This window comes from Nanorana parkeri, unplaced genomic scaffold, assembly GCF_000935625.1.
Source record: "Nanorana parkeri isolate BGI_ZX_2015 unplaced genomic scaffold, ASM93562v1 scaffold209, whole genome shotgun sequence".
In the NCBI taxonomy this organism is placed as follows: domain Eukaryota; kingdom Metazoa; phylum Chordata; class Amphibia; order Anura; family Dicroglossidae; genus Nanorana; species Nanorana parkeri.
Genome location: NW_017306477.1, coordinates 1,162,822 through 1,187,225, shown reverse-complemented (window position 1 = coordinate 1,187,225; position 24,404 = coordinate 1,162,822). Strand labels below are relative to the sequence as shown.

Here is a 24,404-nt window from a genome sequence, read left to right as displayed (position 1 = left end):
TGAGCATGGTATCAATGTCACCTACATGGTGACAGACAGCGGCACTGGCAGGATTAAAGAAAGGTAGATCTGCTTAGAAAGATGCTACCTCTTTATTCTTAGTCAGCTTAAGTGTCCTTCCAAAGCTGTCTAAAATGAGAAATGTATTATAAATGTGGTTCCAGCCCGTGTGTATGTCGTCTCACGTTTTCGTATAGCGCAAAGGACTTTTCAGTCTGCAGCGTTGGTCAGGTTGTCCCATTTCTGCTGGAATTAGAGACTCTTCCTGGATAGATTATGAATACAAAGAATAGAATTAAAATAGAACCCATTCATCAATCATCGCTTGTTACCCTAATTTGATGAAAGGTGACTGCTGATTGGTTGTTGTGGGTTACTGCACTGCACACCGTATTTCTGAATGAATGCATTAGTGTTTGCCTTTTATTATTATTTTCTTTTTTTGATACTTTGGATGTATATTATTGCTAGACTGTATCTGTATTTAGACAATAATATTGCAATGCACCTTTACTTGCAGCAAGAATTTTCTGTAATACAGACTCTCCTCGGTTACATTCTGGTAAACTCATCATAACGCAATTGTATCATAAACCGAGGAGTATGCTCTATTGCCGCAGACAGTACACAATGCAGAGCAATAGCCAGACTTCTATTGACTATTTCAATTTGCAATAGCAGGCTATTGAAACCCTGCCCACTAAGATGAGTTCTCTCTCAGGTCCGCTCTTCTGCTCAATGACTGCAATAGTCAGCCTGCTATTGGCTATTGCAATTTGAAATAGCCAATAGCAGCCTGGCTATTTATATTCACCTGCCGGCTGCAGAAGCTAGCCAGCAGGTGAATGGGGAAGCGGAGTGCCTCGGGGATGGTTGCTTGAGACTTACTATTAACTCCCAAGCAACTACAGTTATCCGGCACCGACCGATCCCATGGGTGCTGAATAACTGGTGGTTTACTGTACCCGAGGAACGTCTGTAACTCTGTAATGTTGTTATCTATCTGGTGTATGTGACGCAGATATGTGACCGCAGCTTAACAAAGGTGCTTCCTAACAATTAGTTTGACAGACTACGAATACCATTCCGCTGCCTGTTTTCTTTTCTGATCAAGAGCTGACAGAGCAGAGTAAATAGAAGATCGAAATCTTTTGACACACTGAAGGTTATGTACATACTTAAGCTTACGTTGTACTGTGGAATGAAGGTCGGTGGCTATGTGTGAATTGCGCTATTGAGGAGCAAGCAATTCTATTTCACTGCCGTTAGATCACTCGAGTTGAGATTGTTGCTGTGGGATACTTGTTCTGCAATGCATCACACATTACAATGGCTAGAGTCGGACATTTCTTTTATGGAAAAAAAAAATCACACAATATTTATACCCAGGCTGTGCTTGTATTACAGAAATAAAAGCCAAACTTTTTTTTTTATGAACCTAAAAAAAACATGCACAGTATTTATACTCCAAGGTCTTCTTTTAATACAGAACCCATTTCAGTTACATTTTGAATGCTGTCGAGGTTAAGATGTACAAACGTGTGTGTATGGCAGGGATGGAGAAATCATTATGGAGCCAGCAAAATTGTTTTTTAGGAGCCAGCTCCATTGACAACAAGCAGAGGATTGTTGTTATGGTCCTTCCACTTACCTTTTTTTTATGTTAGAAAATTAGCATTTGCTGTTAAATATTGAAGCCCATTTTCACCTCAGTGCTATTTAAAAAAGAAACATGCCAGCAATGTACACCGAGTGTACACGAAGCAGACATATGCAGTTGCTGTACAGTAGATGAATACAAAAAAAATTACTATTTTGTTAGATGTCCTCTTCATGGCTCCTTTTGAAATCGCCACCCCTGTTCTCTGCAAGCAGTCTGTGTCAATTAACTCTCTCACTCTCTCCTCTCACTCTCTCCTCTCACTCTCTCCTCTCACTTTCTCTCCTCTCACTTTCTCTCCTCTCACTCTCTTTTGCTCTCTCTCCCCCCATTCATTAGTATTCATAGTGGCAACCCCCCTGGACAGTGTATTGTGACCTGGAAAGGTGAGCTGGTGTACAGTGATCCTGTTACAATGATTCACAGGGAGGGGGGCAGCTGCTTTACAATACGACCCCAGTGTCAGGCTGAGTTTCCTGTGGAGAAATGTTTCAATTTGTAGGACTCAGGCCTACTAAAAAGTAAGAAAAAAAATCATATATTTTTTTTTTTTTTTATTTTTTTTTTTTTATTACAGTCTCTGCCCTAAATAAATTAAAACAAATTATTCCGAGTCAAAATTGCATTCAGAGGAAATGTGTTATCGAGCCCCCTTGTTGCATCGTGAGTATTTCAAAGTGCATAAGATACCACACAGTTAAAAATGTGAGCCTGCCACTTCCAGGAACATGTAAAATCTTGTGCCCATGTAAGCAGAAGAACATAATGTGCTCCTTGTACTACTCTGCAGACCTTGTCATCTCTGTCCCTTGTACCAATGTTTTGGTTTCTAGTGTTTGCAGACATTAGTATTCAAGTGGACACTTTGTAGTGTAAAAGAAAAGTGATCTTTATTTTCCGTGTACATTTATAAAACGGTTTTCTCAGCAGCATGTGTAGAAAGGACACTCTCCGATACAGATACATATTCTATTGTAACTATACATACAGCTCTTATTAAAGGAGAACTATGAGGTGAGTGATTTCCACTCACCTCATAGTTCTAGCCGACCTGTGACAATGAGACTGTCACAGGTCGGCTCAGTAGATCGGGAGGTGAGCGAACACATACCGGGTTCGCTCACCTCTCGATCCTGTCACGGCTCTTTGCCGTGACAGGGGGAGGGGCTGGATTCACCTCTCCCCGCTCCGATCTGCCAGCGCTGACTGGCAGAACGGAAGGGGGCGGGTACAGCTGGCTCTGCCTCTAGATAGGCAGAGCCAGCTGTCACTCACGCAGCTGGGCAGATCCCGACGTCCAGGTCGGGATCCGCTCCGGCTGCGGTGTCTCAGTATACCGCCAGCTGTAGCGGAATAGCGGGAGCCGTTACCCTAAGGAGAACTATGCTGAAAAACACTGACCCCATAGTTCTCCTTTAATGTATATATCAAAGTGCTCAGTCAGCTATACAGCTGATATACCCATTTTGGATGAGTACTGTACAATCACATCTATGTTCCGTTTCCTCATACTGAGTGCCTTAGGTGTATTGCCTGTTTTTACGCTGAACACAGGCAGATATCTATATACACATTCAATGTATTTATTCAGTCTTGAGATTTATACAGCTCTGCTACACAGCACGGCCATAGAGGTTGACGCAACATTTTCTGTTACAGTTAGAAAGAATGATAATGAAAGGGCAGCAGAAGACCTATGAGGTCAGCCCTTTACTCTCTTCTCTTGCCAGCTTGCTCCTTGTCAAGACATTTGCATGCAGCACTCCTGATTTGATTCCCCTGCCTCTCCCTGTGCTGCTGTTCAGGGGATTGTAAGAGACTGTTACCAAGTCAAATTCAGGTGCTAAGCCTTAACATGTTCATTTTAAATGTAGTTTCAATACTTTAAATCTGCAGCTCACATTTAAATAATAGCTAGTGATGCTGTCATGAAGGTCCCGGATACCAAGAATTCTGATGGAAAATAGAAGCAGCTGTGCCAATGCAAATGGTCCATTGTTGCCATCAATGGGAAGCCTGCCCTGAAAAATGATGCACAGGCAACGCTTATGCCCATGCACGTTGGCAGACATGAATGCATTGCTGAATTCATTTTATGTATTTATATCTGCTTTTCAACTTAAAGGTATTCTTATTCTTCCTAGAACTTAGAATGAGTGGTAATCATTCTTTCTGATAACACATTAAAAACTAATTTGCTCTTCTATTTAAAGCCTAATGTAACAGTTTTCACTTCACAAAATAAAGTAATTCTACTTTTACTTACTAACCCTTTCAGGTCTCTAAACTAATTCAAAGGCCAATTCCATGTAGGAGCAGAATATATTTTCTCGCCTCTCCAGCGGCCCATGTCTCGTACCTCCCTTTCGTTACTTCTGTCTGTGTTCTCCACTGCTACCATCTTATAAGCCCTACATCCATAGAGGATTCAGCAGTGATGTAGGATTTGCAAGAAGGTGAGGTACCAGCATGCAATGGGGGCCACAAGACTCCAGGAAGTGTAAGATTCTAAAGAAACTGATAGAGGCTACAGTGTTGGCATGGAGGGGTGGAAGGAGACCTAGGCCACTGGAGAGGTGAGTATACTCTAAAAATAAAATGGTCATCTGTGCTATGTTTAGGTGTTCCTAGGCATTGAATGTGGTTTTAGTCCTTTGAATTTACCAGAATTTAATGTCAGTTGGGCTATATTTAGGATACAGCAGATTTAGCGGATACCCTCAGGTCATCAACTGAGGGAAAATTAACTGTAAGCCATTTTGGATCGTTTTATCTGATAGCCATTTGTTCACCATCTCCGGGCAGAAAGAATTGGAAGGAGTGTTCACTTATTAAATATAAATACATAGTTTCAGTATATAAATACATAGTTTCAGTATAGAAGAGGAGAGATATAGAAGCTTTTCACCATTCTCTAAAGCCATGGTTCTCAACTGGTCAGTGGGTTGCCGAATGCCTTCCACTGCACTAGGTGAGAGGCTCCTCCGCCTCCCCCATAGCACAGCACAGTCGGTTCTGGTGCCCAGCAGCCATTCAAAATATGCTGCCTGGCAGCGAGTGTCATTTTGAGGAGGGGTGGGCTGGGGTATGGCCGCGAGGGAGCTCCATCCATATGTGTATTGCTTACAGCTCCCTCGCGTGATTGGAGTGACGTCACATTCAGCACCTCTACAGGGAGTGTTAGAGAACTGGACAAGCAATGCATGTATGGATGGAGACCCATCACAGCACAGCAGCCCACACTGAACCCCTAAAATTTTTTGGGAGTGTGTATGCGTGTGAGATTGTGTCTGTCAGTGTTTTCATCTCAAAATGCCATGCAATTGCACCTACTGTTCGTTCTGGTGCGGGAGGTGCGTTGTGTTGCCATTCATTTAAATGGCACCTCAAACACACCTCTCTGCCCACAGTTTGATCACTTGCACCGGAATATGTATTACCGCGACTTGGGTCGCGACTTAATGACCAAGGACAAATGTGGGTCCTGAGGTAATACAGGTTGAGAACCACTGGTCTAAAGTGTGCTCATATTGCACATCTTCATTTTAACTCCAGACATTACTTTCTGCTTTTGATTTTGCTAGCATTATGATGATAATAATTCGTCTGCCCTTTCTCTTCAAATATTGCAGTGTGATGGGCAAAAAAAGCGGTCAGGCAGGGGTGGTCTTTGTTAAAAACATTGATTCATCTGCTGACCCCAGCTATGGTACCATTGTGCTGCAAGCCATTGGCAGCTTTAATTGCTTTTGTTCCAGTAAGAGTGCCATACAATGTCCGCAAGTTTAAGACCAAATAATAAAATCTACCTCAAGCTTGTTCATACGGAATGGTTGACTGCCTTAAGGCAAGCTTGGCAGCTTACAGACAAAGTCAGGAAGTAGAGGTTGGCCAGAAGTAGCCCCTGATGTAAGCAGACCTGTGCTCCCTGGAATTGGTAAAGGGTACCCATGGAGTGATTCCATTCTGCTCCAATAAATCACCTGCAGATTCAATTTTCCATTATTTGCTCAGTAGAGATGAGCGATTTTTTTCCTTGTGTATTTTTGAGGGCTTTTGATTTTGGTGATGAGGCTTAATTTAGATAATTTCCCCATTTTGTTGTCAGAGGTCTACATTTTTTCCCTGAGCAAATTGCAGTGTGTTTAGTTTGTGTGCAGTTTGTAATGTTGCATATGGCATATTGAATTTTTTTTACTACCACCAGTCTTTTTTTTTTTTTACCGCTTAAAATTGAAATCTGTCTAGTTGCTGTGTGTTAGTGTTTGTTCCTACGGCAATTGTCTACAATAGAAGACCATTATTTGTGCAGGCTGACCACAGAGTTGCAGATATACCCTTGTAATGCTGCATGTAGAGAATCATTTCATTTCTCATCAAAAGTCTTGTCGTGATCTATCATTTAGTACTAATTGGGCTTATTCCATTCTTACTTTCTGTCCAACAAGCAGTAGGCTAAGAGGGGGAAATATTGCAAGATATCTAGGTAAATCAAAGCCATGTACAACTCCAGTTCATATTTTGTACTGTATGCGATGGTATAACTTTTTTGCTCTTGAAAGCTCATCTGTTTTCTGTTGATGGCACCCTTCATGCTTTTGTCCTATTTTCTGAGCCACAACTGCTGGCAGTGCAAGTTATAATTTATCTCATAACCAGACTAGGGCTTCATCCAACCCACAGATCTAGTTGCACCATTGGGTGTGACTGTACTACGGATCAGACTGTAGCTTCATCCAACCCACACATCTTATTGTACCATTGGCTGTGACTGTACTACGGACCAGACTGTAGCTTCATCCAACTCACAGATCTGGTTGTACCATTGGGAGTGACTGTACTATGGACCAGACTGTAGCTTCATCCAACCCACAGATCTGGATGTACCACTGGGTGTGACTGTACTACGGACCAGACTGTAGCTTCATCCAACCCACAGATATAGTTGCACCATTGGGTGTGACTCTACTAGGGACCAGACTGTAGCTTCATCCAACCCACACATCTGGTTGTACCATTGGCTGTGACTGTACTACATACCAGACTGAGCTTCATCCAACCCACACATCTGGTTGTACCATTGGGAGTGACTGTACTACGGACCAGACTGTAGCTTCATCCAACCCACAGATCTGGTTGTACCATTGGGTGTGACTGTGCTACGGACCAGACTGTAGCTTCATCCTACCCACACATCTGGTTGTACCATTGGGTGTGACTGTACTATATACCAGACTGTAGCTTCATCCAACCCACAGATCTGGTTGTACCATTGGGTGTGACTACTACGGACCAGACTGTAGCTTCATCCAACCCACAGATCTGGTTGTACCATTGGGAGTAACTGTACTACGGACCAGACTGTAGCTTCATCCAACCCACAGATCTAGTTGTACACTGGGTGTGACTGTACTAGGGATGAGACTGTAGCTTCATCCAACCCACAGATCTCATTGTACCATTGGGTGTGACTTCTACGGACCAGTCTGTAGATTTATCCAGCCCACAGTTCTGGTTGCACCATTGGGTGTGTCGGTACTGGACCACAATTACATTGCTGTAGATCTCCGGCATAAAAAATTCAAATATAAGAACACCTAAGCCACCATTTTGTATATGTAAAAAAAGGTGCTCCTTAGATGACTGTATTATTACTATATGTACGATGAGCATTTATGTTCCATTGTGAATATATTCTGTGCACTTTTATGCAGGCTGGGGAGATATGCCTCCTGTCCACTCAAAGGCTGAAATCCCTTGGGGGGAGCCCCCATCTCCGTCTGCTTCAGTTGACAATGGAACTTCTGCGTGGGGCAAGCCCTCCAAAAGTGGTTCGGGATGGGTGGATGGCGCTCCAGAATCATCTGGAAATTATGGCAGGACAAATGCTCCAGCTGCTGCCCCTGTGCTGTGCAAACCAGGTGTGTAATGGCAACTTGATCTAATGCTATCACTGTTCCTGAATGATATTTGGGGTTATCTTTTCACTTTTGTTTGGCATAAGATTTTTAGATGCTTTCTACAGCCAGTTACACAATTGCCTTAATTTTGTGCATTATCTAAAGTGGAGCTCCAACCAATTTTTTTCTACTTTTTAGATAGCGTAGGAAAGTTAGATACCCCGTCAGTTTAGTTTTGTTATGTTTTAGTTTTCAGTTATGTTTAGTGCAGGGGTGGGCAACTCCAGCCCTTCAGCTGCTCTTTAACTACAAACCCCAACAAGCCTCTGCCTTGGGAGTCATGCCCGGAACTGTCAGTCTTGCAATGCCTCATGGGACTTGTAGTTTTACAACAGCTGGAGGGCCGGAGCAGCCCACCCCTGGTTTGGTGGATCCACGGACTCAAGCTAGTTCTTCGGCATATCTAGGGTGCATATTGGGAGAAAGGAGCCCACCGGTCCGTTTTTGAACATGTTCTGGTTGGAGAAGTTTCACCCTATTCATATCTCTCCTCAAAGTAAGGTCTGGCAGTTGTCACCATGGAGAGACTTCCTCCATATTCTTCCATTGAAAAATCACAAATGTCAGTGAGAAGTCTTTGAAAAGCAGTATTTGTTCTGCCTTTGCTTTCCTGATTTGGGAAAATAGGAAGGACCTGATATTTTTTTCACCCATTGACTTCTCTTGCTTTTATTTTGTTTTTAGCTCAAAAATCTATGCAAGAAGGCTGGAGTAGCGGAGGAGAAGAAGTTGGCCACAGCCAGTGGGAGGATGAAGAAAATGATATGTGGAATAATGCTGCTTCCCAAGATAGTAATTCTTCTTGCAATTCTTGGGGCAATGGCCCCAAGAAAGGACTTTCCAAGGTATCCATATGTAAAATGAACCTATTACTTACACACAATGTGTTAATGATGAACTCCAAACAGACATAAAATGTACAGTTTATTGCAGTTACAATCATTAAAATCATTACTTGAACAGTATGTTTAAAGCTGAACTCTGGGCACAAAAACATTCATTTATACTGTATACACTATATATCCATGAAGGATATAAATACACTTTGCAAATGCCAGTTATAACCTTTTTAAAAGATATCATCACTGTTCTGTGCAAAGAGCAGAGCTGTGGGAGGGACCCAGTAGTTCTTCCCACTAACCCCTGCTTGTAGAAATATACAAAAGGGGGCAGATACAAGACCAGTCACCCTGCAGAAGGAGAGAGAGAGCGGCAGTGACTGGTCTTTATTACAGGAAGCTCCAAGTTTCACACTAGATTACTGAACAGATCTGGAAGAATTACACAAAGCTCACCAAGATTCAAGTAAGAATACGCATGGCTCTTTGTATTTAGACAATGTTTGCTTATTCTGGAGCTCAGCTTTAAATACAGCCAGTATAAGTACCCGCGCCTGGTGATCTATTAGCTTGTATGTTATATTGCTCCACAGCAGCACTTGGTGTGTGAGAGGGAGGGTCAGGAGTGTCACCCAATCAGGCTGCATTGAAAGATTCTAGCAGGCAGAGGACGCACAATTGGATGACCTAATCAATGCCCTGCTGATACTTAATTCCCCAATCAGTGGGCGATGCCACTGTATTAATTACGTATGAAGGGCTGTCACTCAACCGGCTATGCAATGTGGCAGCGTTATGCAAAAGTGTCTAAACGGAACTCACTTATGTACCGTATTTGCCGGCGTATAAGGCGACTGGGTGTATAAGACGATCCCCTAATTTTCCAGTTAAAACATAGGTTTTGGGCTATACACGTCGTATAAGACTACGCCCCTTCCGAGGCTTCATATTTCCTTCTTCTTGCTGGAGCCATGATGGGGTGCTTGTCTACCAGCCATTTTGTGTAAATACACCCACTAATCTGTCAGCCCGTTGGATGTGCGGTAATACTGTATGTACGGTAGCTTCGGGCTACATACAGTATACCACGCTGAGCCAATCACAGCGAGCAATGTATTCTATTAATGAATACAAAGCCTGCTCGGATTGGCAGAGGTGTACATTGCTCGCCGTGATTGGCTCAGCGCAGTATACTGTATGTAGCCGAAGCTACCGTACATACAGTATTACCGCACATCCAGCGGGCTGACAGATTGGGGACGTTCGAACTAAAGCTTCACATTGTATACCCGGCATATAAGATGACCGCCGATTTTCAGAGGATGTTTTTAAGTATAAAAAGTCGTCTTATACGCTGACAAATACGGTATTTCCATTTTGTATTTAGTGGTTTGGCCATAGTGCATTTGTTCCAGAAGAGACAAAACTCAACTAAGAAAAACATTAGTTACTAAGTTATAGTTTCCTTGGTTTTTATTATTGTTCATATATGTTTTAATTTGCCATCCTATAAGTAGGTATAAATGGGTACCTATGAAAGCCTTTGTAGAAGTAGGATGAAATCCACCCATTGTCTTTAATATCTGCGCATGCTGGGACAGCAAATACAGTAGATACTCTTTAATATTTGTAGATGGCCACTTGCAGGCCCTGCCAATTTCATGCTATCATCAGGCCTGTATGTGACCAGAACAATATATTACAAATGTGGCTTTACTTTCTATTGGCTGACTTTGTTTTTAAAGTTAGGCTTCCATTGTATTTAATTAACTGCTATCATCACAGTTTTTCTTATGCAATTTGACACATTGCCCTTTCAATTACATTTTGAACATTGTGTTTTCCTATAACACAGGGCATGAAGACTCCAAGCAAGTCTGATGAGGCCTGGATCATGACTCGACTGACTAAACAGCTCACTGACATGGGCTTCCCGGTGAGTTTATTGTATCTGTATTGAACGTTTGCCTTTTAGCGTAAGATATCCGGACAGAGGAAGCAATGATATTTTAAAAAAACGCTGGTTACTACATCTTCTGATTTACTAATCCTTATCATTTATAACATAGCTGAACACAACTGATGCAAACGTGACAGTTATTTTAAAATTCCTAACTGTCTTTTAACTAATATTAAGACAATGTAACCAACAGATGTGAAATTAGAAATAAAAACGGTAACTTGGGCTTCCAGGTACCTCCCCAGAATAGCATACCGGAAACCCACATCCCCAACCGGGACTTTAATGGTGCCAAAAAATCAAAACTCATTGGGAGGAATTTTAATAAAACTGGAGCAGCTATGATAGCAGCCAATCAGTTTCTATCTTCAGCTTGTTTAGTTAAGCATTGAAAATTAAAGATAGAAGCTGATTGGTTGCCATGCACAGCTGCCCAGATTTTGTCTGCTCCAGTCTTTGTAGATTCCCCTCATTGTATTTCTGCAATACAGTGACAATAAAGACTTTCTGTTCTATTCTATTTCACAACCTCATAAAACGTAGTTATTTTTTTATTGTATCTCAAATGATAAAATGTAAAAAAACTCAATTACATGTTAACATTTAATATACAAAACAAAGTGACAGATTGAATAAGCTACAATATTGTGGTGTGTGTTGGAGACCTCTCTGAAAACTATACTATGCATCACTTTATGCTTACTATTTGCTTGAGTCTGTATAACTTTCTCATAATTTACTCTACATGTATCAAAAGAATTAGGCTCCATGCACAGCTATAGTTTAGGTGCCATTAGGGATTCCTGCATCAGGAGCTTGCTATTTCTTGCAGCAGGAATCCCTAATCTGTCACCTATTCAAGTTAAGGATCGGATGACAGCCGCTGCATTTGAACGCCAGCACTCCGCATATCTGAGATTACATGCGGTTACGAATCAATCACTATCTCTGGACACACGATCTATGTGTTCAGGGATAGTGATTGATTCCTAACCACATGTAATCATATTACATACAATTACATTGGGTGTGCCAGCGTTCAAATGCAGTGGCTGTCACCCGATCATTAACATTAGGGATTCCTGCTGCAGGAAATCACAAGTTCCTGATGCAGGAATCCCTAATCACACCTAAAATATACACTATATTGCCAAAAGTAGTGGGACGCCGGCCTTTACAAGCACATGAACTTTAATGGTATCTCAGTCTTAGTCGGTAGGGTTCAATATTGAGTTGGCCCGCCCTTTGCCGCTATAACAGCTTCAACTCTTCTGGGAAGGCGTCCACAAGGTTTAGGAGTGTGTCTATGGGAATGTTTGACCATTTTTGTGAGGTCAGGTACTGATGTTGGACGAGAAGGCCTGGTTCGCAGTCTCCGCTCTAATTCATCCCAAAGTTGTTCTATCAGGTTGAGGTCAGGACTCTGTGCAGACCAGTCAAGTTCCTCCACCCCAAACTCGCTCATTCGTGTCTTTTTGGACCTTGCTTTGTGCACTGGTGTGCAGTCATGTTGGAACAGGAAGGGGCCATCCCCAAACTGTTGGGAGCATGAAATTGTCCAAAATGTCTTGGCATGCTGATGCCTTAAGAGTTCCCTTCACTGGAACTAAGGGGCCAAGCCCATCCCCTGAAAAACAACCCCACACCATAATCCCCCCTCCACCAAACTTTACACTTGGCACAATGCAGTCAGGCAAGTACCGTTCTCCTGGCAACTGCCAAACCCAGACATGTCCATCGAATTGCCAGACAGAGAAGCGTGATTCGTCACTCCAGAGAACACGTCTCCACTTCTCTAGAGTCCAGTGGCGGCGTGCTTTACACCACTGCATCCGACGCTTTGCATTGCACTAGGTGAGGTAAGGCTTGGATGCAGCTGCTCAGCCATGGAAACCCATTCCATGAAGCTCTCTACGCACTGTTGTTGTTCCAATCTGAAGGCCACACCAAGTTTGGAGGTCTGTAGCTATTGACTCTGCAGACAGTTGGTGACTTCTGTGCGTTTCAGCATGCTCTGTCATTTTACGTGGCCTACCACTTCGTGGCTGAGTTGCTGTTGTTCCCAGTTGCTTCCACTTTGTTATAATACCACTAACAGGTGACCGTGGAAGATTTAGTAGCATGGAAATGTCACGGATGGACTTATTGCACAGGTGGAAACCTATCACGGTACCACGTTTGGATTCACTGAGCTCCGGAGAGTGACCCATTCTATCACAAGTGTTTGTACAAGCGTCTGCATGCCTAGGTGCTTGATTTTATATACCTGTGACCATGGAGGTGATTGGAACACCTGAATCCAATGATTTGGAGGGGTGTCCCAATATTTTTGGTAATATGGTGTAGGTGTCAATGAAGCCTTAAGGTGGTCATACACTTAACAACCATCGCAAGACCTTATTGTTGCGATGGTTGTAAAGTAATAAAAAAAACGTACAATCAGCCCATCTTGGACAGGCAGATCGTACTTGCGATCATCGGAAGCCCGCCCCCCTATTTGTCTCCCGAGCACCATTCAAACCAGCCGACAATCGTAAGATTTTCGGCTGGTTTTCTAGCGTGCTCCTTAGACAAAAGAAGTGCGACCGTACAGTAGAAACGGTCGCACGTCTTCATTCACACTGCACGATTCTCGTACAATCGCGGGATTTCCCGCGATTCTCGTACAATCGCGGGATTTCCCGCGATTCTCGTACGAGAATCGTGCAGTGTATGGGCACCTTTAATCCTGAATCCTCAGGGGATTAGATGTCCAACAATATTGTCCTGTAACTTTAAACCAGAATCAATTCATACATGACAATCATACAATCAAATTCATGTTGCACACATTGATTATTAAGATTATAAGAACTTCCATCTTTACACCTATTGTGACCTGAAGAAATCTTTTGTGTTTCATGAACAGCAGTATCCCTGTTCTTGAGTGAAGGTGCTTTTGACTAATGGGTTCCAGTTTTGTAGTTGTCCAAATCTTAAAACTTCGTTTTTTCATTACAGAAAGAGCCTGCTGAAGAGGCCTTGAAAAGTAACAATATGAATCTGGACCAGGCCATGAGTAAGTCTTCATTCTCCTAACATTTTCCAGCATCTATTTGGAATCATGAATAAAGTCGTACCTTTAGTAAGGACGTCATTTAACAACACTGTAAACCTCTGCAAGCTTAGTGGAATACACAAGCAGAATTGTGTTACAAAGCCTAAAGCTAAATAAAGTGCATGAAGTTCTAAATGCTAATCACTGATGAGGAACATAAAATCAAGGAGCCCCTGTTAGTATTGTATACTAATACTATGTAGATATTGTGATGGTCGAATTGGAAGTTACTCATGTGACAGCCTCTTTTCCAGCACTCCAGTGATTGTCACTCTTCAGTAAAGACTTCATGTCAATATCTCTGTGACCCTAAGGTTTTGTTTATACCAGCCAACCACGCTGAACACATGGCCGCTGGTGTGTGCTGTGAGGGAACAGTGCTGATTCGCTGATCCCGGCATATTACACTGTTCACTTTTTTTTTGGTTGCAGTTGTCACAACTTTATTGAAATATCACAAGTAACATTTCATTTAAAGAGAAGTATGGTCAAAGCTTTTTTTTTTCTCTTTTGGGTCACAGTTGTATATTTACACACTGAGCAGGCCGAGAGCTGACTGATCAGCAGTCATGTGATCTGTCAGCTCTCAGTCCTGGAATCAGCATGGGACAGCTGAAGTGTCACATGGATGCTGCATCATAGAGGCGAGCATGTATGTAGAGTATGTATGTATGTGTTTATTTTTAACCCCATAATTGTCCTTTAAGTTCTGCTGGCCACATAGTGCGGTTGTGCTCAGTCACACCACGCTTAAAAAAATTACTACATGCAGTACTTTTTTCCATGGTACACCACTACACCACAGTGGTATGAACTGAGTGAATTACAAACAAAGCAAATTGCCTTGTCTTTGTGTTGGGACTGCGCTGAGCATGGCTGTCACTGTAGCCTTAATGCACTTGGTGTGAACAGGCCCTTAACCCCTTCATGACGGAGGCCTTTTTTTTCATTTTTTGCACCCATTTTATATTCCACATTTTAGGCCTGAAAACTACTTAAAACCCCCCAAACATTATATATTTTCTTAAAGCCAAGACCCTGTAGAATAAAATGGTGGTAGTTGCAAATTGTTATGCTGAACGATATTAGTGCAACTCCTTATCAAACCCCCAAACTTAGTGAAAAATGCACTTAAATGCCCTAAAACACAATCAAATATCCATTTTTTAAATATAAAAGACATTACAACGAGTAAATAGATACCCAACATGCCCAGGTTTAAATGTGCAGATCACACTTCAATAGCTTATTGCTGGGCTTCAGGAGCCCAGCACTGACGGCTATGGAAAACGGAAGTGATGTAATATGCGTCGCTCCCGGTCCCATAGAACGGGGAGGGGATCGACGAACGGAGGTTCATCCATCTCCTCCCCAGCTTCCCCCAACACCAAAGAAGCCATTCCCGGGCCCGTAGGAGGGGCAACTGAGCCTGGGAAACACGGCGAGGGTGTCGGGCGCCTGTTCACCAGCCATAGAAGCGATCTGGCGGCAGCTGAGCCACCAGAATCGCTTCTATTTTAAGTCCGACAGTCGTCTTTACAAGTTTAAACAAACCCGATGCCAGTGACGTGCACTCTACGTCGCTGGTCATGAAGGGGGTAATGTCCTTTCTGCTGGTACTGCCTTGTACTGCCTTTTCTGCCAGCCATAAACAAGGTGAGCGTTTCATTTTGGGTGATCATGATCTAATGTATCATGGCGACTTATGCTGTTATATGCCTCCCCTGTTCCATTTTTGGCCTTCTAAATAATCATGTGGATGTCTGTAATCGGTGGCAAGTGATCCACGTTTGGAATGCTTCTCATTGTGTTTTTTTTATTCTTTTTAATGTGTAGGTGCTCTACTGGAAAAGAAGGTGGAAATGGACAAGCGTGGATTGGTAATGGCTGACTACAATGCCGTTGTCGCCAAGCCCTTGAGCTGTCGCCCACCACCAATCTCCAAAGAGTCTTCCATGGACCGCCCCACTTACTTAGACAAGGTAATAAGGATTATTTGACACTGGAGGTATAGGACACCTTTTCATTAGGTTGAAGAGTGAACTTTGGAGTATTTCAGATGTAGTTAGTGCTTTAGAATGAGTCATAAACTATCAGGGGTTTTTTTTCCTCGAACACTGATTTCATATGCAATGTATGAGAAGCCACACTCAACAGCCAGGACCTCAAGCCAGGCTCTATGATTAAACCTTTTTGGCGAAACATGTCGGAGCCTGTGGATCTTGTTATGCTTGTAACGTTTTAGATTCCTGGGAATAAACTTCTATAAATCGAGGTTCTGCTGTTGAGTGCGGCTTTACATCTATTGGATTACTAGTGGCGGCCGTGATGTGCCTCTGTCGGCTGGCACCCGACTTTTTGGACAGGACTGCTGAGTTTGGGCGTATACAAATATGAGCGGTGTCCTTTTCACAAACCTGATTTCATTTCATTTGTATTGCCTCCTGCTGGTGAAATCTGATATTGTTCATCTTCCACTAAAATAATGATCATAAGATATTGATCTTATAATTGATGAAGATGTACTTAAGCTTGCCAAATGAATGTATTCAACATTGCAATTAGGGTCCTGCACTTTTTTACAAGTGTTTTTTGGGGATGAGGAACCCATGTCATGAGGTCATCTGAAGCAGATGTCAAATTTTAGAGAGGAAAAAAACCTGAAAATCCTCTTTAATGTGGGCGACCTTACACATATCTAAATACTGTCACAGGGCTGCATGCACATGGGTTTAAAAAAGAAGAGTTAAGTAAAGTTTGCGTGCTTAATTGTTAATTAACTTCTTGTTAGGCTTAATTAGCCCCTAATAACTTTTTTTCGTGCCCTCTATGGATTTATCTTTAGCCATTTTTTGTTCCATTTTGTTTTGGGCTTTTTTTTTTTTTTTGGCAGTGTAAATGGTAAAAACAAAACGTGCATATGCAGAAATTTAGAACTCACTTTTGCTCTGTTCATCCTGTTCACCTGTTAGCTGATTAATTGGTTTCCTCAGATGTATTGAATGCTGGGACTTGTGGAGGAACGAGTACACAGTATAGTGCTTCCTGTGTACTCGTTCCTTCACAGTAGTTTGGATGAACCGCTAGTGATGTCAGTGGCCACTATTTTGGTTGATTTTAGCAACAAAGTTGTGTTGGGCACATCAGGGCAAAAGGGTATAACATTTATGTTGCTGATTTAATAAATGTTCTGGGCTCATTACAATATTGATTTTAATACAAATGTGCAGTTGCTGTTAAAAGAATACAAGGTCATCAGTAAAAAATTATATTTTGAAGAGCAGGATGCCATGGTTTACACAAACAAATTAAAGTGACACTAAACTCAGGAGTTAAATCTTAAAAATACATTCAAGTAACTATTAACAGACTATTACCAGAAATGTATCTTTTTTTGTGTATCACTCGGCTGCAGATCCTCAAATCATCTCTAAATTGGTGCTGACACTGTCCTTCCTTCTGGAGGGGGGTTACTTTTGTTCAAGCTCACTCCTGTGATGGACTACAAACTCAATACAAGTTATTAAACTAAATGTGAGATTGTAGTCCATCACAGGACTGAGCTTGTAGTGGTGGCTACTGTACAACACACACACAAGGACCATGGGGAACAAAAGTAGCGCCCCTCCAGAAGGAAGGACAGTGTCTGGACCAATTCAGAGATGATTTGAGGATCTGCAGCCGAGTGATACACAAATAAGATACATTTTTGTTAATAGTTAAGGTCCTTGAATGCATTTTTAAGATTTAAATTAGTGTCAATTTAAGATGATTTGACTGGAAAGTACCTATATGAACCTGTGCCCAGATGATGCACACTATTTTTACTAGGGATGCACCGATACGGTTTTTCAGTATTGAGTAAGAGTACCAATATTTTTTTTTCCATACTCGCCGATACCAGAAGTCCCGTTAAGGAAGCCAGGCGGCGTGTAATGACTCACCATCTGGCTCCCCGCCATCTGGCTCCTCGCCATCTCCATATGGCGAGGGAGCATGAAGCCTGCTTCCTAGCCAATCGGGAAGCCGGGGGACAAGTTATTACCCACCCCCTGGCTTCCTGATTGGCCGAGAAGCCAGGTCCATGCTCCCTGGTGATGAGAGAGCATGGAGCCGGATTCCCGATACCGGAAGTTCCGCTATTGGGATAGGCATCGGGAGCATTTGGGCGAGTAGGAGTACTCGTCCAAATACTCGATATCGATACAATCTAGTTTCGGTGCATCCCTATTATTTCCATATTCTAAAGAAGCAGTAAAAACACTTTAAAACAACCCATTATCCTTTATCTCTGTGTCTATAAACATTGTGGGGAAATTAATATTCCAAGTTCACAACACATGCAGTGATACTGTCCTTACCAAAAAAAGGTATCTGAGGGACCATTCACACTGTTAATTTATTGTGATAAGACAAGCCTGTTCATTAATATAGGCTGCCTAAAGCACCAAATCACACCAAACAAGGGGCATGCAGCATTTTTGGCAATGCACATTACTGCATTGCTGTGTGTTCTGCTGCGCTACAACACAAATGCATTGGTTTGCTATTTAGATTGAATGGCGTCACATTACACCAATCCTTGTAAAGCACTTTAGCGTAGCGCAATAGTGTGAAAGGGGCCCAGACAACAGATCTCAGATCGTCTAATGTGAACACCCAGCAAGTGTTTCCAAGCTGTTAGAAACCTACTGATACTCCGTCTTTGTTGTGATCTTTGAGAATAAATAAGTTCACAGTACAAACAGCTGGAGAGGTCAGGGGGTTTTAATGCTCTTTTACAGCTTGATGCGAATATGTAAGCCATTTAAACTCCATCGTGTGGTACACTTTATAGATTGTAAGGATTTTATAATCAACACATAGGTAGGTGAATGTTTATGAGCACACCAAAATAGCCTCTGTAAAGATTACATTCAGGTTCTCTTGTACCGTTTGCTAGATTTGTGCGCACTGGCGGTTTGTGAATGTAATGACTATTGGGGATATTGTTCATTTGGCCGGGTTTCAGCTACTTGACTCTCTTTGCAGTCTGATAAGACTTGATGTCTGCTGTCCAGCAGAATCTAGGTTGTGGGGGTGAAGCAGAAGGATTAATGTTCTCCAGAATGAACAGCTGAGCTATAGAGAGACAGACTTCTGGCCATGTGCTTGTCTTCTAAATGTCAGCAGAGCTATTAGGTCATGAGAAATCCTTTCCATCAGAGTTCTGTCTGCCTTCCCAGTTTAAAGATAACTCTTTGGTGTCTTGAACAGCCGGCACATATCCTTACATTTTAAATATTAAAGGTAAAGCTCAGTCAGTCTTAAAAATTTAGCATGTAACCATCTACACGGATATCTCAATTGACTCGTATACTGAACGCCTCCTTAAAATGTTTTTCTATGCTAAAAAAATATTCTTTTGGGAAAAAAACACCCTCATGCATATATGGGGACACTCTGTTTTGTCAAATTCTGTGCTCCTAAACCAAGCTAGCGGGTCTTGTACACCTAGTCACAAATAAAACACGGAGGTGGCCTTACTTAATATGCCGCTCTGGTAGCACCATCTAAGGCTGGGCACACACCTTACAACCATCGCAAGACTTTTGTCTTGCGATGGTTGTAAGGTACTTAAAAAAACATGCATAGGCATGTTCGTACTTGCATAGGCACAGATCGTACTTGCGACGATCGCAAGCCACGCCCCCTGAGGGGCGGGCTTCCGATGACCGCAATGCTGAACGGGCAGTGTTACGAACATGCCACAAACCCGCCGAACGTCGTACGATGCTCGGCGGGTTTTCGAACATGTCCGTAAGTTCAAAGTCGTGCGACCTTACAGTAGTAGAGGGCGCACGGCTTCCACACACCTTACGCGGGATTTCCCGCGATTATCGTACGATTATCGTAAGGTGTGTGGGGACCTTAATTCTAGTTATGCACATGATTTGATCTCTTACAGGCACTCCGTGCAAAGAAGTTTACTGCTAAAGGTTTCAAAGAAAACAATGTCAAGAGGTTGTAGTACCAAGGGTGGGTAACTCCAGCTCTGCTTTAACTACAAAGCCCAACATGTCTCTGCCTCTGGGAGTCATGCCTGTGACTGTCAGTCTTGCAATGCCTCATGGGACTTGTACTTCCACAACAGCTGAAGGGCCGGAGTATCCCACCCTTGCTGTAACACCTCTACAGGTTTTTCCAAGTGGTCACTGGAAAATTACATTCATCTTAAATAAAAAGTGCACTTGTCTTTTCTCTATCCCCACCCCTGATGCCACTGCCCCCATCTGCAGTGACTGATGAGTGTGGAAGCAAGTGAGCCCTTATGATAGTCAGGCAGGGAGCATTTTCAGAAAGGGATCAGTAATGACAGCCTGTATATATTTCTCATCACCGGTATACTTGTGTCTGGTGGTTTTGATGTGACTGACTGCAGCTCACAACCTTTCTTTTCAATCAGGATGGCGGCCTAGTGGAAGAGCCCACTACTTCACCATTTTTGCCTTCACCAAGCCTGAAGCTCCCCCATCCAAACAGTGCACTCCCTAATCAAGCCCTTGGTGGCATGACGCCAGGCCTAAACATGCAGAACTTGAATTCCTCTAGACAGGTAAGATAAATGGGTGTCAGAATGCAAGACGTAAAACTAACTAATCTGTTTGAGTGGCTTCTGTGGGAAATAATACATTTGTGAGCCGTGTTTATTATCTTTTGCAGAACGAAATGAGATTAGCTTCTAGGACAACTTATAGGGTTTAGGAAAGTTTGGCCACCTGTCTGCAGTCTAGCAATAGTTTAGTTGTTCTAGTCATTGTACTGGAAAAAGTGGATTATTGATAATGTATTACAGGTACACACAGAGCTTCACATGCATATTCACATCAGTCCCTGCCCTCAAGGAGCTTACAATCTAAAGTCCCTATCGCATACCATACTGGGCCGATTAAACAGGAGCAAATGAACCTTCCAGCATGTCTTTAGCGTGTGGGAGGAAACCGGAGTACCTGAAGGAAGCCCACACAAGCACAGGGAGTATATCATTCAGGCTTGGATTTGGGGAAAGTAAATGTAGGTCTGGGCCCAGAAGGGCAACATATTATGGGGCCACAGGCTGGCCCTTGCGTCTTTATTTTCTTACATCTTTTTTTGTAAACATTCAGGAAGGAAAATATATTAGGATGCAAGATTTCAGGACATGTAAAACACCCATCAGTGGTGTACTGTGCATCTACAAGGATTTGTGATCATAAAGTCTGGTGCAGATGTCTCGTCTAGGAAGACACATAAACCCAGAACTGATAACGATATTCCCTTCACAGATACAGAGTGGCAATCTGGGTATGTTTGGCAATAGTGGAGCAGCACAAGCCAGGTCCATGCAACAGCCACAGCAGCCACCAGTGCAACCTCTCAACTCATCCCAGCCTAGTCTTCGTGCTCAAGTGCCTCAGTTTTTATCCCCTCAGGTGAGTCCCGGAATCTGGTATTTCCTTAATGTCTTGGCATGTTTACAGTGAAAAGGTATGATGTCTGTACCGTGTAATTTTGCACTAGTCACAGAACACAATAGTCACAGAACACAATAAATGGTCACCAGCACTCCAAGTTTTCTTCAATATGAAATCCTTTTATTCGTTTTAGCAGGTCATATCACCATGCGTAGCAACGTTTCGGAACTTGTCCGGTCCCGTCATCGAGCAAACAAAGTGAAGGGACCAGACAGGTTCCGAAATGTTGCGCATAGTGAAATGACCTGCTAAACTTTACAAAAGGATTATATATAATACTATATGGGGTTTCTCGGTCAGGAGTGTGGTGGGGCTCCCTATTGCAAAATAAGAAAGGACCTATGGGTAATTCCATATTAGTAAGAAGTCCTACTACTGAAAAATCTAGTTAGGGAGAAAATAAAATTAAAACCAAACGTTAATGAGCAATTAAACTAGAACTCCAAGCAAATAGATGAATACACAGATGATATACTGTATTTGCCGGCGTATAAGGCGACTGAGTGTACTAGACGATCCCCTAATTTTCTAGTTAAAACATAGGTTTTGTACTCGTCGTATAAGACTACACCCCTTCCGAGGCTTCATATTTCCTTCTTCTTGCTGGAGCCATGATGGGGTGCTTGTATACCAGCCATTTTGATTTAAATACACCCACTAATCTGTCAGCCCGCTGGATGTGCGGTAATAATGTATGTACGGTAGCTTCGGCTACATACAGTATACTGCGCTGAGCCAATCACGGCGAGCAAAGTATTCTATTAATGAATTCAAAGCCTGCTCGGATTGGCAGAGGTTGTGTACATTGCTCGCCGTGATTGGCTCAGCGCGGTATACTGTATGCAGCCGTAGCTACCATACATACAGTATTACCGCACATCCAGTGGGCTGACAGATTAGGGACGTTCGTTTTGGGCCAGCATGGCCCAAACAAACTAAAGGTTCACATTGTATACCCGGCGTATAAGATGTTTTTAAGTATAAAAAGTCGTCTTATACGCCAGCAAATACGGTACACATATGGGAACCGTTTTACCTGCCAAAAGATTTGTATTTCTGTACATCCAGTCTGAGTTTTACACTACTCTGACACCCAGTACAGCCCTGTCTGGCAGTGCAGAAGATCTAACTTTTTTTCTGTTGTACTTAAGTAACACTTGCAGGTCTTGTCCCTTCCCCTAGCATTTAACTGGACAGTCGAAACATTTTTTTTTACCTGATTGAATAACTCATCTGTGTCACTCTGTTGTTTTTTTTTCTTCTATATGCATGCTCGTAGCTAGCACATGAGTACTGCAGTACAGCTGATTAGCTTGTTGTGCTGCTTTTCCCTCTCTGACCTGAGCTCTGCTGTACAGGAACTACAAGAGGCTGATACACTGCTGCATTAATATGTGATTGTTAGAGCTCTGCTTTAAATGATGTCTTGCATTCCAAGGGACAATTAAGCAAGACATTTCCACTTCTGCCCCCTCCAAGTTTTTAAAGCCTGACATGGTTCTATTTGTTTTTTTTGTAACTACAGCAAAGTCACATATATTGCACTTCTTATGCTGATCAGTCCTCAGCCTAGTGCTAAGAAGGGTATTGCGATCATTCTCCATGTAAAGGGGATTCTAGACTAGCTGACAGGGTGCTCATTGATCTGTCTGACCATCCAGCTTTAGTAATTCCTGGTATGGTTGCAGGTCAGATCTGTGTTTAGCAAAATGTGGTTACATTTGTTTACCAACTACAATATGCCATTTCATTAATATATATGTGTAGGTACACAGGAGAGCAAGTAAAAGGTTTTAGGGAAAAGTAAGTACATTGAATAAATAGAAATCCTTTACATAGCCCCAGTCCCTCTGGCTGGCTGCATACTCCAGTTCAGGGACCAGCTTTGGTACACTGTGGGAAAAACTCTATAGACTTTAAATGGTACTTATCCATATTCATTGGATGCCAGTACTGGTGCAATACACATTTAGGAAGCTAATCGCCAATTTTAAGGCATGCCAGCCAGCAAGCTCAAAGCTATGCTGGTGCTTGTTTTTGTTATAATTATTATTGCAATGCATAGCACATAACGTGTGTGTGATGTGAATGTGCTTGCCGTGCATTGTGATATGTTACTATAAAGCTTTGCAGTGCTCAGGGTTTGTTTGTTTTTTAACCCCTATGTAAATTCTATGCACTGCAGCATGTTGTGACGCGTTTCGATAAAATAATGCCTGTGTCATTTTATCACAATACACATCAACGCAGCATGTTGGTCTGAACAGGTCCTGTACAAAGCAAGCCTTTGTGCCTGGTCTTTGCATTGGTGTAAACGAGCCCTTAGTGTTCTTTTGTGTTAATAAAATGCTCTGTTAACCAAAATTGCACCTTGACATGGGGAGTTGACACCACAATTTTGGGCTTTAAAAAAAAAGGTTTATGCTGCACCTTGCTATTTTAAGCTTTAACCACCAAGATGCCATGCAGAACCACAAAAAAGAGTAACAGATGGCAAGAAGTTGCACTGCGTTGGTGATCCTCTTTAAAGATAGCGTGTAATCTCTTCAACTCCAGTTAAATAAGACGGCTACAGCTCAGTAGGCACCATACGGAGCCGACCTGCAGGGCTGGACCTTCCTCAGAGTGCCGCTGATGATCCCTTAAAAATCGTACACAAAGAACAACTTTATAAAGTTGTTTTCTGCTTGGGGCTAGGCATGCCAACACCCTCAACCCCACTTAGAACTGCTCAGGGCTGTCTGTTTAGGCAACAAGCAGTCCAATATGGGATGGTGGGGGAGAGTGTGCATCTGTGCCCATAATTGTGTATGTATAGGTAACTGTACTGGAGATTACAAGGTCGCTTTAAAGTCGGCCACAGAGCCTGTGATATCAGAACTCCAAGAATCCATTTATATTAGTTTATAACCCAGTACAGGGCAGCATATCGTTTTGTGTGGACTTTCATCAAATCTCTTTGAAATAACACATTTACATTTGTATAGCGTTTGGACTGTCATGTCATACTCTTCTGGTTTTCTGTTCTTTTGTAGGTTCAAGCACAGCTTTTGCAGTTTGCAGCAAAAAACATTGGTCTCAACCCTGCACTATTAACCTCGCCAATTAATCCTCAGCATATGACCATGTTGAACCAGCTCTATCAGCTGCAGTTGGTGAGTAGCAACCGTCATAATCTCTAAATAGGCATTTCTTTCTGATTCATTGCGGGACACAATAATTCACAAACATTCAAGTTATACTGCAGCCTACAGGTGTTTGGGGCACTGGCAAACAGAAATTTTTTTTGCCAGCCCCTTCTCTAACCAGCATGCCTCAGATGTTTGCTCCTTCGTTGAAAAAAAAGTCTATTTTTTGTTGGCCTTCTTAGCTCTCCACCCCCCCCCCCAATCCAT

The 24,404-nt window shown here is 42.5% G+C and overlaps 1 protein-coding gene across 1 annotated transcript in view; it reads left to right on the top strand.

The window, feature by feature from the left end:
• TNRC6C (trinucleotide repeat containing 6C) overlaps positions 1 to 24,404 on the top strand; it is a 107,371-nt gene that overhangs the window by 65,143 nt on the left and 17,824 nt on the right. Inside the window, exons 6-13 of the mRNA XM_018555694.1 lie at positions 7,375 to 7,581; positions 8,305 to 8,465; positions 10,315 to 10,395; positions 13,420 to 13,477; positions 15,353 to 15,498; positions 19,962 to 20,111; positions 20,821 to 20,967; positions 24,045 to 24,164. Of these exons, the coding sequence (XP_018411196.1) occupies positions 7,375 to 7,581; positions 8,305 to 8,465; positions 10,315 to 10,395; positions 13,420 to 13,477; positions 15,353 to 15,498; positions 19,962 to 20,111; positions 20,821 to 20,967; positions 24,045 to 24,164 (1,070 nt within the window). The remainder of the gene's footprint in view (positions 1 to 7,374; positions 7,582 to 8,304; positions 8,466 to 10,314; positions 10,396 to 13,419; positions 13,478 to 15,352; positions 15,499 to 19,961; positions 20,112 to 20,820; positions 20,968 to 24,044; positions 24,165 to 24,404) is intronic.